General features: G+C 38.1%; 1 protein-coding gene across 1 annotated transcript in view; it reads left to right on the forward strand.

The window, feature by feature from the left end:
* The window catches only part of LOC105389996 (suppressor of lurcher protein 1), a 58,376-nt gene extending 48,717 nt beyond the window's left edge, over nt 1–9,659 (forward strand). The window contains exons 6-15 of the mRNA XM_048621734.1: nt 2,334–2,487; nt 3,146–3,205; nt 3,915–4,003; nt 4,627–4,746; nt 5,444–5,518; nt 7,284–7,470; nt 7,734–7,924; nt 8,526–8,733; nt 9,078–9,316; nt 9,553–9,659. Of these exons, the coding sequence (XP_048477691.1) occupies nt 2,334–2,487; nt 3,146–3,205; nt 3,915–4,003; nt 4,627–4,746; nt 5,444–5,518; nt 7,284–7,470; nt 7,734–7,924; nt 8,526–8,733; nt 9,078–9,316; nt 9,553–9,632 (1,403 nt within the window). The 3' untranslated portion in view covers nt 9,633–9,659. The remainder of the gene's footprint in view (nt 1–2,333; nt 2,488–3,145; nt 3,206–3,914; nt 4,004–4,626; nt 4,747–5,443; nt 5,519–7,283; nt 7,471–7,733; nt 7,925–8,525; nt 8,734–9,077; nt 9,317–9,552) is intronic.
* The last annotated feature ends 4,115 nt before the right edge of the window (nt 9,660–13,774 follow it).

A 13,774-nucleotide genomic window follows, 5' to 3' on the forward strand; every position in this document is an offset into this window, starting at 1 on the left:
AACTATAAGCTCGCGAACCCTAACTTTTAATGTTTTACCATATATTTTTTTTAAATATAATGATGATCTAAATTTTAACTGCATTTGTTGCGATTGCACTTTTCCAGGCAAGCCGGTATGAAAGGGCAAAATACCGATTTAACGATCCAATTACTACTTCGATTCTTCGTCTAGTACTTGCGAAGACCATTCAGTTTTCTTAATTAAGACTCTTAGAGGAAAATGTCTGTTCCTCCTTTTCTTGTAGGTATCCGGAAACACTCCCTTGCAGCTTACGGTTCTTGTAAAATAATTAACTACGGAACTCTTTTTTCTTTCATACATTCTCTAGACAGTATTGGTTTATTTACGGTGTTCTTATTCGAGAATATAATTAGGAAAGCCTTGATTTTGTGGCGTAAAAAGCAAAAGATTGTTATAATTTAGAACGATTTATATCTTATCCAAAATTTTCTAAAACTATTTTGGTACAATGTTAATCGTTGACCCAATCACATTCCAGCTCAGCTAACTAATAAAAGTTAGCTAAAATTAGATATTGTACTAGGTACTCATAAAAGACGTTATAATAAGTAGTTATTTCGATTTATCCCTTTTGCTAAAATACGAATACTTCAGCCAATCGAGTACCAAAGCCACTCGCTTCTCCACTATAATTTATAGTTCACTCCACTAAAACGCAACGTAGAACTTTACAGAAAGTTTCTATTAGATTGTGATCGCTGAAAATCTTCAATCAACGAGATTGCTACGTATCTTGATCGTTAGTGACCCAATTCTGGTGGACTCCAAATTGATCAAGATACTGTGTACTAGATACTGTAAAGTCCAGTGTAGAGACATGTCCTATGTTGACAAGAGGCTTAAATGGACATCTCCAGCATACGTGCTACTGATTGCTGTACGGCTACCGGCCAGTCTTGGAATTAATCGTGAACATGATTATATTCCTGCTAAACATAATGTCACTTTAGTATTTGAGGTAATGTGTGTAATTTAACACATATTTTATACACAGTTTTCTTATTAACAATTTTAGACTATGTAGTGCGTAGTTCGAAGCTGTCAGTACCTAGTATGTATCGTTTACAGGTAAGCAGCTGTAAAAAAATCACCATCGATGACAATTTATTTAAAAATATAGGTATGAGCTAAACACTATTCAGTTTCATCACCATCCCTACATCAGTTTCAGCGTAAAAGTCTAACTAACGCTTACTCCCATATTCATAGTTTTTTTATATTTGACGTTGCTATAGACGAATTTCAACGTTTTGCCCGACGTAAAGAGTCGAAACTCGTGTGTTTCAAAGTCAATTTTAACCTTGTTGTAAATTTACAATACAGATTATGAATTTCCTTTCCCCCACATTATTTCCCCTTCACAACGTGACTGCGTTTCTCCAGGTCTATTCGAGACGGACGGCGTCCCCGTCCCGGACACGTGGTGCGACTACTCGTTCATGTCGGCCCCCACCCGGGGACACGGCCGGCTCTACAGCCCGCGCTACCCCTCCTATAGTAAAAATGCTTCTGAGTGGGGTCAGGTTCTTCTGGCCCTAGCCGTACGTGGATGGGTAGCGCGGGCTGTACAGTAAGGCTGTTTCAACAGCATGCGGATTTGATCACGCACGCGGGATTGCCCCCCACGCGTTTATACAAGTTCTCATTGTAACGCGTGGAATATGCACGCGAGACCCGCGAAAATGGCGTGCCATCCCGCGTGCGTGATGAAATCCGCATGCTGTTTAAAACAGCCTAAATATATCAGCTGTCCGATACCCATAGGTACATGAGCCAGGTTCTGTGTATCTTAGAGTCGGATGTCCGTGTAGGACATTTCCCTATATATTTTATTATTACTGCAATTTCCCCAGGTCTATTCGAAACCGACGGCGTCCCAGTCCCGGACACGTGGTGCGACTACTCGTTCAGCTCGGCCCCCACCCGGGGACACGGTCGCCTCTACTCCCCGCGCTACCCCTCCACGTACCCTAGCAATGTGCGGTGTACTTATCACTTTCATGGACAATGGAGACACCTGACCCTTCTCCTATAGTTACAATGCTTCTGAGCGGGGTCAGGATTCTCTGCCCCTGACCATATGTGGATAAGTAGCGCGGGTTGTACAGTAAATGTATCAGTTGTCCGATACCCATATACGAGCCGATTCTGTCTAGCTTGGGGTCGAATAGCCTTGTGCGAGATGTCCCCATTTATATATATCCAGACCGTTTTTGGCCACAGCAACTGATCTGACTAGCGAAAGCATCGTTTATGGGCTCTCACCCATATATCATTATCATTATTACTGCAACCCTCTCTTCCTCCAGGTCTATTCGAGACGGACGGCGTCCCCGTCCCGGACACGTGGTGCGACTACTCGTTCAGCTCGGCCCCCACCCGAGGACACGGTCGCCTCTACTCCCCGCGCTACCCCTCCACGTATCCCAGCAATGTGCGGTGCACTTACCACTTTCATGCCAGGTTTGTGAAGCTTGTTAATGAAGAATTTGTAAAGGTACGGTCAGCTGCATAAGTAGCTATACACTTCTGTACCTTGTCAAATGTTGTTTCAATGAATTGATGGGCTTTTTCAGATTTACAAGGTACAAAAGTGTGTAGCTACTTATGCAACTGACTGTACTTCTTTTGGTGGTTCTGGATAGAGAGGGCTGCTGTACCACCACAGCCCGCGCTATCCCTCCACGTACCCCAGCAATGTGCGGTGCACTTACCACTTTCATGCCAGGTTTGTGAAGCTTTTCTAGAGGTACGGTCAGGGGCCAAGAAACCTGAACCTCTTCTCATAGTAACAATGCTTCTGAGAGGAGTCAGGTTTCTCTGCCCCATACTGTACTTACTTCTTTTAGTTCTTTTTGGATAAATGGTAGGTGAGTAGTGAGTCAAATGATATTCGGATTTAATTCTTAATGAGTTAATGTGCAATGTATACCATCTTTCGCTGAAAGAAAACCGCCTGATATATGTACTAATCCCGCAGTGGACCAGCGTGGTGGCAAATGGTCGTTTCTTAAGTCCGCCTTTCTACTCAAGATAATATTATAGTACATATATAAAAAAATATACATTGAACTGTAACGGTTCACAATAACGTTTTTCAATACAAGTTTTTTTGTTTCAGACAAAATGAAAGGATAAAATTGTTATTTCAAGAATCATTTCTACAGAAAGGCGATGAAAGGTAAAATTTAAAACTAATTCCTAGTACGTAATGGTAACTTAAATTTTAAAGCACTGCGTATAAGGTACGGTATCTAACTTCAACACCGTACACACACACACACTGTTACAAGTTATAGTATTCAAGTAAAAACCTCTAATCATCAAACAAACCATTGGCAAGTTACTGTTCACAAATTACTCTATTATTTGTAAAATTTTAATTTATTTAAAAGCAAATAAACTCATCAAATATATTCAGGACAGACAGACTCAACTAGATATTTAAATCATATCATTGAAGCTTTACCTTACTAATTTTAGGCAAGTTAATTGACACGGCAAGAGACAGGGTTTCATTACAAAATTGTCATTAGACACCTGCTAGAAATGAAGGAGCTTTGTTGCCATCCCTTTGTCGAAATACCTAGAAATAGTCATATCATATCTAGAGCAAGATATTATGTAATAATGCATATTATTATCAAACATGGAAAGTAAAGTCAAGATGTATCTTTAGTATATGTGTGTATTTGTATTGTACCTACACTAAAAACTAAATTTTACAGGTACCATAGTACAAACTAGTCAGTTTATTTTTTTGTAATTTTCTTTAGGCGCCTCTGGAATAAATTTTGTGAGATAGTTATTTTTATCACGTAGTGCAATGGTTTTATATTGAGTAACACCTAAATATGTAGGTACATATTTTGTGTTTCATTTTTGTGCAGTTGCCTCAACCGAGCGGACATTATAAAAGTGTTCGACGGAAGAGTTTCCACGGCGCCCGTTCTAGCGATGCTCTGCAATGAAATTGTTGGTAAGAAATTATTATAACAGTAAATAAATGATTGATTTGTATCTTTCTAGATAATATGTGTTATTATTTGACTATGTTCAGCCATCATCATCTCTTTATCAGCCAACTATCTAGGACTTACAATGTAGCGTCCGTAACTAGCTTCAGTGATCGTAACTGATTCACTGAAATTAAGCAACACATGACACGGTCACCTATTGGACAGGAGACGGTGATAAAAAAAACTTCCGTGCCCCAGTATTAGGGACGTGATGGGTTGTGAATGTTGTGATGATAGATAGTGGTGCTTAAAATTTGGTTTATCTTGATTCTTGCATCTCACACACACACACGCTCTCACGCCTTGTACTACTGTACTCCCTTGCGGGGTAGGCAGAGGTGCATTGCTGCACCCACTTTTCGCCAGAGTGTTATGTTAGTCCCAATGTAATAGGGGGCGGGCCTATTGCCATTTTACGGACACATCCCAGACCCGGGAACAAATATCTGTGTTTAAACAAATATCTGCCCCAGCCGGGAATCGAACCCGGGACCATCGGCTCAGTAGTCAGGGTCACTAACCACTACGCCATTCGGTCGTCAATTTCATGATCATAAAATTTCATAGTGACTCCGTTTAACAGGATACGAGATCCTGTCAACGGGTGCAGACATGTTGGTGCAGTTCACAGCCAACTCCAAGACCCCGGGACAGGGGTTCAAGGCGAGCTACCAGTTCCAGCCCATCGACAACACTAGCACAGGTTGAGTAAGCATTAGCAACTAACTAACATATTCCAAAGTTTTATTAAGTGGCCGTATCTACAGGCGAGGAAATTGTGAGACGCATTTTTTTATTCTGTCATAGAAGGTGTTTCCACACGGCGATATTATCGCTGCGATGCGACGAGTGGTTAAGGGCGCGAGAAACGTCGTAACGTAAGGTTTTTCTCAAGAGTAATGTACACACTAAGTTATCAGCATACAGCTCAGAAAAGCGATACCGACGCGACGGTTCCATAATAAATGGATCAAAAATACAAAAAAAGCATACAAATCGAACTAGGCGCAATCAAACTGTATCGATACTTTTTTTTTCAATCAAACTGCGAGAAAGTAAAAAATGGGTTACCCAGTTTTTGATGAAAAATTGTGCCATAGTGCTTTACATAAGTTTGTATCAGTAGATATGTAAAGTAGGTAATTTATACGTGTTTATTAAGTTAGGAATAATATTTTTTTAATTTTTCGCGTCTTCAATCCAAAGTTTACAGACTAGAATAAATATTAAGTATAGGTATATCACACTGAAATGAAAATCAATCTACCTACTCCGTGTTCTATAATTTTAAACTACACGAAGAATAGAGAATAAAAACATCGCGCGCATAATTCAAATTTAAAACCCAGGTGTTCGAAAGATATAAAACTTTTGATGAAATAATAACATTTTCTTTGCAGAAGCAGATGGTGTGAGAAAGGCCAGCGCTCCAGACGCGTTATCATCGGGACTCGGCCCTGCAGTCAGTGCTGCTAGTAAGTGAATATTTTATTCAATTATTCAAGTAAGTATCTTTATTTATTTCAATAACTTAGTCTACCCTTACAGCTAAGCCAATTCGATAGACAAGTTACAATAAAAATATAATACTAAAACAGAAATTAAGTACCTACTTGCTTACATAATTATACCTAAATAGGTATTTAAACTAGGTAAGATATCCTATATGCTAATAATACTGTGAACTGCCTCTCAGTGCATGTAAACACGTCTATTTGGTCCGCGAGCTCATTGAGACGGCGTAGTGCCCGTTCATTTATCTCATACAAAAATATATGCCTACACTCGTGAGCAATGTAAAAGTTCCAGTGAAAATAGTCCCAAATTACTCCTAAAGCGACTGTAGTAGATAGGTGCATTAAAGTTTTGAAAATTTATTTAACATTCTATTATTATTATATTCTCTGTGGGGGTGTAAGTACCTGAGAGAATATAATAATAATAGAATGTTAAATTAACATTGCTAAATACACTTTTCACCAATGATATTATGTCAGTCTCAATGTTATAGGACGTGGCTCTAGGATTAGTTACCGTATTGTGAGTATTATCAAGACGGGTTAGACCTAAGTCTTACTAGTCGTGTCGTCGTTGACTCGCAGATGCTATCTACGAACCCGAATTTCTATTAAAATACGAATTTAACTCACCACTCATACAAACATCAAACTATTCGCACTATCTATCCAAGAAAACGTCTTAAATCATATATTCATACCTGGTATCAAAATAATAAGAATGTTTTATGTACCCTCTACCTATGTATAGGTATGACAGCATTCCTTCTGAATTTATTATGACCTCGGATGCCTGAAGCGAAAAGTTTTCTTGGGCAAACCCCCGTGGGACTCGATAAACAAAAAGATAACTTATTTCGTCTGGATATAAATGGAATCTTGACGTTATTGTTAGTGGAGAGTTGCGGCTAATAAATCAATAAAACAAAAGATAGTTTGTAATCTACTTATTCTAGTAACCTAATTGTGTTTTCTAAGTCGTAATTATAATTATGATAAGAAGTCGCAGAAAAATGCTTTTAGGATGCACCTCAATCTTTTCAAGTTGGCGAGGCTTTGGCGAGGCCCCGTATAATTCCTGTGAAAGATATAAGCACTTGTGAAACGTCAATGATGTCGATCTGAGGACACAAACTATAATTATCGTGTTATAGTAGATAACGTTCGATATATTTGAAATTCGACTCTATGTGTGTTACACTGTGTGTAACTGGGACGTTTTAATTATTCGCGAGTGTATTAGAAATCTATTTTTCCACTGGCAAAATGTTTATAGTTCGACATTGGCCAAATAAAATGTTGTGCCTTCATAATCGACTTTAATACCTATTACTTTAATTTTTTGCCTTCGCTCATTGAGACCCGAGTCCGCGTTGTTCTATGCCTTCGCTATTATGTGCTATGCCGCGCTACGAGCACTGCTACGATGCCTACGCGCTACGATATTAGTTTCGTAGCTATAATTCATTCATTGCTTTTCACCCTCCGATTAGTATTAGGTTAATAAGTGATAATGATTGGTCCGACCGATTTCGGCCATGGCGACCACTTCGACCCCTAGGTCTGTTGGCGCGAACCCCCTCGCACAATGTGGGCATGTGAGTAGGCCGCCGACATAATTATAGGTAGTTGATGGCGGTAGGTGGACGGGCTTTTAACTAAATAAGTAACCTATGCATGTATCCAATATTACCACTAAAATGTGACAAATTGCCTCTCGCAGCCTCCTCGTGCCATCAGCAGTTCAGCAGCGACGACGGTCGAGCAGGGCGCCTGGTCTCGCCTCAGTACCCGGCCCCGTATCCTCAGAACTCGCACTGTCACTACAGCTTCACCGGCCGAGGCAGGCTGCGCGTGCGGTTGGTGTTTGAAGACTTCCATCTGCCTATTTTCGGTGAACATGTTGTTGAGTAAGTTAAATGAAAGTGAGAATCTGTAAAATTCCTAACCAATCTTCTATCATCAACATAATAGCTCCATATTCGTAGCCCCTTTTTCTTTGCATGTCGTTCAATAATAAATAAAAAAAATTGCGTCAATTAGACCCGCTATAAGCTTGTAAACCTACCTTGTACATCTATTATTACAGTATTTACGGTTCTATCTGACCGACTACAAACACTACCCAGCCGACATTGTGAGCTTGAAATCTAATTAGTGTTGTTTGTTCCAGTTGCGAGAGTATGGACTCCCTAGACATATTTCTGTACGTAGACGGAAGACAGGAGAAGATGGCATCTTACTGCGGCGACGAGACTCCGAAGCCAATCATGTCCAACGGACCAAAACTATCGATAGAATTCCGGGGAATCTATTCCTCTAGAACCAGTAGGGGATTCAAAATATCCTATTCTTTTGTTGAAGGTAAGCCCGTCCGTAAATAGTTTTATCTCACTGACGTATTGACAGCTAAACACTGTTTGAAGGTGAAATATTTCGCGCTGAATTTCGTTGGCAGGTTTAAGTTTAGCCCATGCATTACTTAGACATAAGTTATATGTGGTAGTAGAAGCTTAAAGTTCGAAACCACGATATTTCACAATAAGTTTGTAAAGTAGCCGCAGCTACTAACGTAACAGCTTAGATTTAAATTTGTTGTTGTTTGGTGCCGGAGAGCCGGAGTGTTTGAACTTCGAGAAACCATGAATTCAATGTTTTTATTTCAATAAGCATGCATTAATTACTCTGTATTTTTAACCATTTACGAATAAAGTTCATGAACGTGACTGTGAATAATATTATCAATTTCACTATCTATGTTTACTAACTAACTATGAATAGTCAACACATTCTAGTTTTTCTAGCACACTAATCGATGACACACACACGGCATAGGCTAGGATTTGTCGCCGTCGTGAAAAGATTAGACTCTTTTCGTGTACCCTGAGCCAGTCAGAGTGCTTTTCCGTGGCAGACATAATTAATAGACACACCTAGAATCTCATAACCGTCTCTTTCATTCCAGACTACGCGATAGCGTCCGGGAAGCAGCTGCTAGAGTTCCCTTGCGCTTTCGTCTTCAACAGTTCTGAGGACCGGACCGGGATCGTGACGTCACCAAACTATCCCGGGCTGTACCCGCGGGACACCGAGTGCAATTACTTCTTCTACGGGGATAAGAATGAGCGGGTTCACTTGCACTTCAACTACTTTGATGTGGAGGGCGTTGTGCCGTAAGTATTAATTTGTTTATTATAACTAAATTTACAGGCTGGAACTAATACGATGAAAAAGCATAAGTAACCAGTTACTTAATTACTGTATGTAATTTGATTCAATGACTGATAGGGGGTTAGTTGGAATAGTATAAGTACTGTATTTCGTCTTATTTTGAAGTGAGCTGGGTTAAACACAATAATTTCATAACTTTTGAACGTCTGCACGTACTTACTAATTTTAAAAGAAAGATGGTGAATGGTCCGTCTACGGTCTTATTCCATCCTAAATATAACTAACCCGTTTTGCCGTCTCATTAAAGTACATTATTATCTTAAAAATTCTATCTCCTTCATTTCAGGTGCGAAGCGGTCTCAGCCAGCGACTACCTGCAAATATCCAGTCAAATGATCGACTCAGAAAGCCGAAGATATTGCGGGCAGATCAAAGACCTACGGGCGACGTCATTGAACAACTTCCTGAGAATCACATTCAGGTCGAATGACCGGTTGGATAGCGTCGGGTTCAGCTGCAATTATATATTTCTGAGAGACTCGGAGATGTATAATGCGTCGATTATAGAAGCTAGTTTCAACAGAGGTGAGGCGGAAATGAAACGGATTACCAGCGGCTGCAACACGGGTTTGTTATCGACGTCGATAAACTCACTCAATGCGCGTTTCACCAATCACACACAATTATAGAGATGTTTATCTCCGTCGATAACGAACCCGTGTAGCAGCAGAACATCAGATCCTAATCATGTTGAACAGGTAAACACTATGAATTCCATGTCGGTTAAAATGATTAAATACTTAATATAATTTTACTTACAGATTCATCGCTGCGTTTTTCCGCGCAGATTTGGTGGCTGGGACTTTCAATAGCAATTATTAACGAATTAATACTTAGATAGTAGTGTGAACAATACGAAGTAGGTAAACCAAACGAATTTATGAAGTTGTTAATAGAAAACTAAACTGAAATAAATTATTATTGTTTGTAATATTGATGAATTAATTATTTTACCTACCAAAATCCTCAATATGCCTATTCTAGAGGCAGTGCAGTGCACCTATTTTAAATTTAGCACTGTCATAAAGTGTAATTCAAAATTTACGATCCCATAATTCGAACATACGTTTTATATCCTAGAATTAAAATAGTGCCTTTAAAATTGGCTCCTACAAAACTGATAATCGAGCATAAATCCTAATACAAAATAATATAGGTATTATGTATACCCCAAATTCCAAACAGTTTCAAAGAGGTGCTGCGTTAACCACGACTCGTTGTATCAGGCGTATTGTACGTCTCATTCATCATCATCATCAGCCAATAATCATCCACTACTGGACATAGGCCTCTCCCAAGGAGCGCCACGCCACAACACTCGGTTCTCGGCCTTCCTCATCCAACCACTACCCGCCACCCGCCTATATAAGGTCGTCAGTCCACCGGGCAGGAGAGCGTCCCACGCTGCGTTTGCCTGTTCGTGGTCTCCACTCGAGAACTCGTCTACCCCAACGGTTATCAGTTCTTCGGCAGATATGACCAGCCCACTGACACTTCTGCTTGCATATTTTGACAGCTATTGTACGTCTAGTAGGTAACTACAGGTTCGATCACATACTTTGTCAAAGACTAGAGGCTCTGATAGCATGACAGCTCTCGTTCAATGGTATTTCGAGAGTCCCACCTGCCTACACTAATAAAGGGTGCCGAAATGAAATGGTAAGAATATTGTCAACTGTATCGTAAGTAAATGTCTAGTAAACATCTATAGTCAATTATCAGGTATCTACCTTAATCCCTATTTTTTTTTATAAAATATACAGACAAGAACAGCAGAAGAGCAAATATAATTTTCACAACCATCCGCCGACAACCGACCAAGGATTGCAGAACTCTCAGTTGACAAAAGCTAATAATAATGTCCACGCTGACACAAAGTATAACGAATTACATGATTCATCGTCATTATATCTCGTCCCTTTGCAGAGTAAAGAAAAATTACAATAATATCTCAAAGGCCAGACTTAACCTACCCTTAATATTACTCGGTCCATATTTTCACGTAATAAATGATAGAAGCTATTGCCGTAAACGGTTTCATTAGTGGTCCCGCTTAAGAATTTGGGAGTAAAAATTTAGATTTCCTTTCATTTCTTGAAGATTTTATTATCGTCCACGGCCGTCTGTGGTTAATGGACGTTGATTAGTTTTTTCTCGTTTTCGCATTAAATGTAATGTTTCTGCTTATTGCGAGTTTCTCCCTGTTTACATGATGAAATTTTATCAAAGGAATCTGATGAACGTAGGCAGGACCCGAATATTAAATAATAACAGCTGAAAGAAAGCAAGTATAAAGTGGGAATTGTGTAAGTAATAAAAAACCTATGCATATGTTATCCAGGGCATCATTTTCCTATGTATTTAACAAAGTGTAGAAGTTCAAAATTAAAACGCTTAAAACAGCCGTTTTTGACGAAAAAAATAACATTAACTTTTCGATTGTAAAATTGCAGGTAGGAGGTAGGTTCTCTATATATTGGAGTTAACATGAGGAACAAAGCAGCAGCAGTTGTAAGAAAATGTTTTTAAACACAAATATGTATTTTTTTATGGTACGCCATCTATATGCAGGATTGTGAAAATAATTTCCAAAAGTACAAAAATTATTTTGCAAGTTCAATACCTCGCCACTAGATGGCTTTGAACTACAACGAAAAAATGAAACAGTGCCATCTCTGGGGTGGTGAGGAAAACATTAACAATTTTGGCGAAGCTATAAAGTTTAGAACTCAATAGTTCTAAACATTATCAGGAGATGGCACTGATTGTGATTTTCATTCCGTAATATTTTGATCAGTGATACAGAGGGTTCGAAAAAGAGTATTGTAAGCGATGCTATTATAGGCGTTATAAAGTGGTATTGTAAGCCGAAAGGAGTAGAAATTGTTGAGAGTTTTCAATATCCCATGGTAAAGTCACGTGAATTTTCACGGGAAAGCAACCTTTTAAAGCGGAAAACCTATTATAAAACCTACGTACATACTCGCTTAGACATAAACGAGTTAATATAAAGATACCTAGAGAAGATGCAAAAATAATTTATGTTCATACTTCGTTGTTGGCAATCTTCTTACTGAGATTGAGGCTTTGATTTCTCACGGGATCATATTGCTAAGTTGTGTAAGGATAAGGATATCCAGTAGAAACTCATTCATTACGTTTGGTGAATGGGGATTCTACTAACCCGGTAGGCAAGTCGCTTTTATAAATTACGGCTCTAGAATAAATAAGATGTGCTGCACAAATTGGTATTTAAAGAGATTATCATCATATTCAGGCTCTGCCAAGTTTGTGGTCGGACGGCCGTGTGTGAGATGTCCCCACAAATTATTATTAGGTATGATTCATGCGGTCAAATAATAATATGGCAGCAAATAACAAATATTATTTAAATATTTTCATTTGTCTACCTGTAATTGTGTTTACCCGTAATTAGTCTTGGCCACTTAAATGGTTTTCTCCCTTAACTCAACGGGTTCAACTTTAAAACAAGGAGGGATTTATAGAGGGTTAAATTCCACTTCCACCTATGTATTATTTACGTAGGTATGTTTAAATCACCTCCTTCATACAACTGTGCCCAGGAGCATTACCCATCTGACAGGGATTTTGCAGTCTTTTTCCACATTATAGGTATTATTCGACGATATTTATAGAAGGTACCTAATATTTACATATACATCGGTAAGTATCCTTATACATAGACAAAATGTATTATTATATAACATAGACTCAACATAGTACAAGAATAAGCCCTCATAAAATGTGTCAAACTACGACTAATTTCATCATGCATTGTGTTTAGATTTAGTTTAGATTTTAAAAATATATATAAGTAGATTATGAATTTCCTTACAAATTCAGCTCCGCAGAGCGCACGAAAAATCTGTTTAGCCAATTAAACTTGTGGAAACTCGAAAATTTTAAATTTTACCCCATTTCAACAAACTTCGTGCAAATAGACGCAGCCGGTAATAAACTGTTGTGCCACTTCGGAAAAGTTACACCAATTTTGGCTTATACAAAATGCCTACAACAGGTTGGTACAAAATAAATAATTATAAGGTTAAATATGTGCCTATTGAAACCATTGAAACCATATATTTATTGCGATTGTGGTCACAGGTGAGTTGCAGGTGTTAGACAAGTATACAATGTATAAAGTATACAAAAGATGAACAGGCACAATCTGCTTTAAACAAAGCGTACAATATCAAAATTTAAAAATCATAATATTAAAAGAAAATATAAATAAACATAAAGATGGTTACATTATTAATTTCAAATGACATTATTCTTCAAACAATAACATGCAAAAAAAATAGCTTAAATAATTATAATGGCACAAATAAAACAAAACAAATATATTATATTATTATACATTGCATCTGGCATCAAAAAATAGTAGGAATAAAACTTAAAATTAAAACATGTCAAAATATTATTTATCATTAAAAAATTCATCTAGATTATAATAGCATTTATTTATTAACCATGTGGACAGTGCCTGTTTGAATCTTCCCACTGCTAAAGACGTAATTTCCTTTGGTAGAGCATTATAAATCTTAACAGCCATTAGATATACACTCTTGTGTGTGGTAGCATTGCGAACAAAAGGGAGATCTAATTTGTTCTTGAATCTGTCTCTTAGTCGCCGGCTATAAGATTCCGGTTTTGGATTGAAAAGGCCAGTGTTCTTTTTTATAAATAACGTTATGTCTAATATGTAAAATGAACACAAAGTGAGAAGTTTTAGCTTTTTAAAATATGGTCTACATGATACGGTAGAGTCGTTTATTCCACATAATGCTCTTAAGGCTTTTTTTTGTGCTAGAAATACTAGATTTATATGGGGAATTATAAAACGAGCGAACAAAAAAAAAGTTTGCGACTGATGATGACATACTGTTTTAATAACTTGAGCGGTATGAATTTTAGTAAGCGAAAAATTAACTAAACTGACGACGAATATTGATTTATAAT

The sequence above is a fragment of the Plutella xylostella genome, chromosome 6 (assembly GCF_932276165.1).
Source record: "Plutella xylostella chromosome 6, ilPluXylo3.1, whole genome shotgun sequence".
In the NCBI taxonomy this organism is placed as follows: domain Eukaryota; kingdom Metazoa; phylum Arthropoda; class Insecta; order Lepidoptera; family Plutellidae; genus Plutella; species Plutella xylostella.